Below are 4,375 nucleotides of genomic sequence, written 5' to 3'. Positions count from 1 at the left end.
TGCCCGCGCCTGCGAACGCCCCGCGCCTCCAGCAACCGGCGCCCTGCCGCGCGGGAGGCCGTCACGGCCCGGCTGCAGCACCAACGGCAGAGACGCGCCAGGCGGGAGGAGCTCCGGCGTTTGCGAGGGCTGCGTCGTGACGGGGAGAGCCGAGGCCCGTTACGTACCCCTGCCGAGGAACCAGCCATCGCCTACGGTAAGGAACTCTCTGTCCTCACCGCGGGAACCGAGGGGGCCGTGTCCCAGAGACACGCGCGTCCTGGCCGAGTTTGCGGCAGCCGGCGCTGGAGGTCGGGAGGAGCAGGTGAGCCGCAGGGACGGTGACGTACCACGAGGCTGCAAGACCTACAAAAATACAGTCACTGTACTGCACCACGCTTACTATGGATCATAAGAAACACGCATTAGGAGGTAACTGGACGATTGACACCGCACCCTCGTAGCACAGGGGATAAAACCCCTAACGAAAATCCCCTCGGGCGCAGGCCGTTGGGCTGGGACACCTCGTGCACAGGAACGAGTATTTACCTTTGCAACGCTACTGCAACGTTGCATACTAGCCTCTCTCCCGGGTTGGCACAGGCCATTTAGGAATGCCGCAACGCCAAGCAGCAGCCTCTTCCCCAGACACAGCCTCCCGCACTGAATTCAAGATTACGCACACCAACCACGCAGTGCTATGGGCTGGGTTCACTCGGCAAAGCCCACCTCGTTGACAGCACTCGGGCCGTGTTGTGAACATGAAGCAGAAGCCATACATTTAGCAAAACAACATTTATTACAGGCATAGGGGAAAACACAAAAACATGGAATAGGTGTTTTTAAGAGCTCCTGCTTTAGATATGTAAGGCGTGAAACAATTCACAGTACGCTTAACAGTGCCCATAGTACATCTGAACAGGACATTTTGAGTCTACCCTGCCTCCTGCCCAGAATGTAAAACAAGAAACAATGAAAATACCTTTGTATCACCTCACACAACTGCAACTAGAGGTGTCTACGAACACATAGCATCTCCAAAGTTTTTTGTTTTGTTTTTTAAGACATGCTGCAGTAAGACAGTAGGGATTAAGTCACTGGAAGTCTTGCTGGATATTCTCCTTGTTTGCTTCCCCATGCTGCTGTTTGATTTGTGAAATTTCATTTTCTAGCTGCACAATAGTTCGTTCAATCTCATAATTTTTACTGACAAGAGACACCCATCTGGAAGAGAAAAGAAATAAAAAAGCCTTCAAGTGTTATTTAACAGTCCTCTGATTTTGAAATAAAAGACAATTATTGCTCCAAAGAAAGCATAAAGACACAGAATAAAGCAGTATTTTTCTCAGTACATGATAAGCCTCAATTGATATCAATGGTAATTTGAACCATCAAAGTGATAAAAAGTAGTTTTTAACCCTGTTAAACCTTAACATACAAAATTTAGTTTACTAGACTCAAATTCACTAACTTCAATACTTAGATAAAGAAGAGTTTAAGAAACAACTTGGGCAATTTCAAGGAGCTAATATGCCCTCCTTTTCATATCTGTTGCTCATTGATTCATTTCACCACAGTAACTATATTATGTAGACCTGAATTACAAATCCTTTAAAACACTTTGTGCAAAGCAACCGTATTCATGTGATTACATCCTACAATAGTACTGAAAGATCACTGATGCTCTGCATGGAAGAATTTCAAGCAAAAGATATACTTGTGGAAGATTTAACAGAAAAATTCTAGATACTCACGTAGATTCCATTTCTCGTAGCTTAGCCCCAGCTGTGAGCTGCATGTTCTTTCGCTGCCAGTTCAGATCTTGAATGTTTTTCCTGGGGAGAAAAAGATCCATGTATTTTTTTGGTCTACTTTACAATTGGTAGTATCTGCTGCTAATTTCAAAATATACCTAATCCCTAAAAGTACTACCAGAAAACACTTGTGTAGCCAGGACCGTAACTACAACATATAGATGGACAAATCCCAGTACAGGGCTGCACACAGAACCCCGAGATAAATAAAAAATAATTAAAAAAAAAAAAAACACAAAGAAACCCCAATACAACAAAAACAACAACAAAATATCTTCCACTCTGCTACCAGCAAAACTTCAAACATCCAAGCCTACTGCTCCTGGACAAGTCCAGGACAGAGAAAATGTTTTGTTCTCTCTGAAAAAAAAAGTCAGAAAAGGAAAGATGAATGGCTAATCATGCACAAAATTCAGTAATACAATGAAGCACCCAAGAAGTGCAGAATGCTTAAAATACTTTGGTCTTAGTTCACACTGCTAACGCTTGTACTCTGTTAGCCTCTTTGCCATACATCATGGTGTTCTTTAGCCTTCCCAACTTGAGTTCTGCTTCTACCCTTTCCCACACCGATTCTGTTGAAGACAGCAATTCCAGCTAATCTAAACACGCAGGTACTGATAAAAGATACAAATCACTATGCAACTTGCCTTCTACCCATGTCTCAAGTATACACTCCCATCTTCAGGCTAAAAATGACAGTAGTTCACCTAAATCTGAAAAGCATTACTTGCCAAGTCCATAGCATGCTGTCTAAATAGAGTGAATTATGAAGGCACATCATTTCAATATACCATGACCTCCATCCCTGAGTAATCCATCTCTGTAAACTCATTAAAGCATCCACTTTAAAATGACAGGCCGAGCCTAACATCGGGGAACATGTCTTCGCAGAGACAACTGCACACTAAATAAGTGTCTTATCAGCAGCAAAAAGAAAACATGACTGCATTTCAAGAGGATTCCACCACAATCCATTCTGTTCAAAGCAGAGGTTCGGACAAAACAAAACACAACAAACACAAAGTTTGAGTGGCATAGGCATTATGAATGTAACCGCTTGGGGAGGGCAGGGTCAGATTCCTTATCTATTGTTATTACTGGGTCTTTTTTCCTATGATCACAGCAGCAGCATATACACAAGCCTTTGTATAGCTTGGGGTGGGGGGCGGGAAGAGGGGTTTTGCTTTCAACCTCCAACTTCAGTATGAAAATATGAAAAAGAATAACTCACCTCAACTTCTGAAGCTCTTTCTGGGCTTGTTCTATCATATGAACCAGATGTCTAATAGCAGAATGCAAGCAAAGCATTAGGAAAACATACAGTTGCTAGATCGGACCCATTTAACCTGCAATTTAACTCTTCAGTTAAGGAAACAACAAGCCGCTTCAATGCAAACACCAGACAACTTGTTCTCAGTGCAGCCTGTGCTCGTCACTCCTGAAGGGAATGACACAACGCCAAAATGCTCCAACTGTAACATATGCAGTTTTATGACATAAACCTTCAATAATCGCTATGGTCAGCCCTTGCCATCAGACAGCATCATAAAAACATATCCATTAGCTGATCAAGTTTTATCTTCAAGCTTGTTACTGTATGCTTGTGCTATTCTGACTAGAATGCTATTGTAATATCTCCCTACCTTATCACTCATCTTCTAAATTTAATTCTAAAACTACCCATAACCAATTTGTATTATTGCTTCCCTCATATAACATTGTCAGAGCACAAAGAGTTCTTTTCACTTCCTAACATATGCACAAGCTAGTAGATCCTCTACCTGCCACCCTTCTCCTAAGCTAAGCAACCCTTTGCCTTCTCTCAAAGGTTAAGTTGCACCTTCCCTTTCTCCACACCTTTATCTAAGGGTAAGCTAACCCTTCTCAAAAGCGGACGTTAACATTCTCTGCCTGAAATAACCCTGGTGCTTCCTGCAGCCACACTGCCTACAACTTATTTTGGCTTTTACGACAGCTCTATTAATAATGACTCCAGGCTGAGTGGGATCAGTGGTAAGTCATCTTTATTTCCACTACTGAGTTATCCTTCTGCAGGCTGTCATTAATCCCTTTAGTTATCCTCCCTTAAAGCCCATTATCACCAACTGCTACCCAAACAATAACTTACAAAATTCAAGACTGGGATTTACTGAAACACAGTCTATTTCTTGGCCAGAGAGACGGCTCCTTCTCTTTCAGAGCAGCCTCCTTTTCTTCCACATACAGCTCTCTCAAAGGAGCTCAGTCATTCCAGGATACATTCTAAAGATCCCCACCAGACTTACAAGGGAAAACGTGAGAAATACACAGGAATTGAAGCCAGAACTTCAGCTAGGTTCAGCAAAGCAGATGAAAGCCTTACTCGTTGTACACCTTCCAAGCGTTACAACCGTGTTGCGACATTAACTCCAGGTTCTCGATGCGGACCGCCTGGTGCTCCAGTTGCGCCATGGAGTTGTTGACACACTCCTGCCACGCCGTGATATCGTTCTTCTGGCCGGAGGACGGGGCTGGCAGCTCGTACCTAGAACACGCCGCCCGCCCGCCCGCCTCAGGAGAAGGCGCGGCGGGCACCGCTG

General features: G+C 44.1%; 2 protein-coding genes across 3 annotated transcripts in view; both read right to left on the bottom strand.

Moving 5' to 3' along the window:
• Positions 1 to 602, bottom strand: part of TRIM33 (tripartite motif containing 33) — a 38,493-nt gene extending 37,891 nt beyond the window's left edge. For both annotated transcript variants that reach the window (XM_010578582.1, XM_010578590.1), the window contains exons 1-2: positions 529 to 602; positions 168 to 345 (exon numbers count right to left, since the gene is read on the bottom strand). In XM_010578582.1, the coding sequence (XP_010576884.1) occupies positions 168 to 345; positions 529 to 555 (205 nt within the window). In that variant the 5' untranslated portion in view covers positions 556 to 602. The remainder of the gene's footprint in view (positions 1 to 167; positions 346 to 528) is intronic.
• Positions 603 to 993: 391 nt separating this feature from the next.
• The window catches only part of LOC104839385 (DENN domain-containing protein 2C-like), a 21,747-nt gene continuing 18,365 nt past the window's right edge, over positions 994 to 4,375 (bottom strand). Inside the window, exons 18-21 of the mRNA XM_010579673.1 lie at positions 4,159 to 4,372; positions 3,028 to 3,078; positions 1,734 to 1,814; positions 994 to 1,203 (exon numbers count right to left, since the gene is read on the bottom strand). Coding sequence (XP_010577975.1) covers positions 1,074 to 1,203; positions 1,734 to 1,814; positions 3,028 to 3,078; positions 4,159 to 4,372 — 476 coding nt within the window. The 3' untranslated portion in view covers positions 994 to 1,073. The remainder of the gene's footprint in view (positions 1,204 to 1,733; positions 1,815 to 3,027; positions 3,079 to 4,158; positions 4,373 to 4,375) is intronic.

Source organism: Haliaeetus leucocephalus, unplaced genomic scaffold (assembly GCF_000737465.1).
Source record: "Haliaeetus leucocephalus isolate CR32 unplaced genomic scaffold, Haliaeetus_leucocephalus-4.0 Scaffold68, whole genome shotgun sequence".
Classification (NCBI taxonomy): domain Eukaryota; kingdom Metazoa; phylum Chordata; class Aves; order Accipitriformes; family Accipitridae; genus Haliaeetus; species Haliaeetus leucocephalus.
Note: the sequence above shows the minus strand (reverse complement) of the source record. Positions and strands in the feature narration are given on the sequence as shown.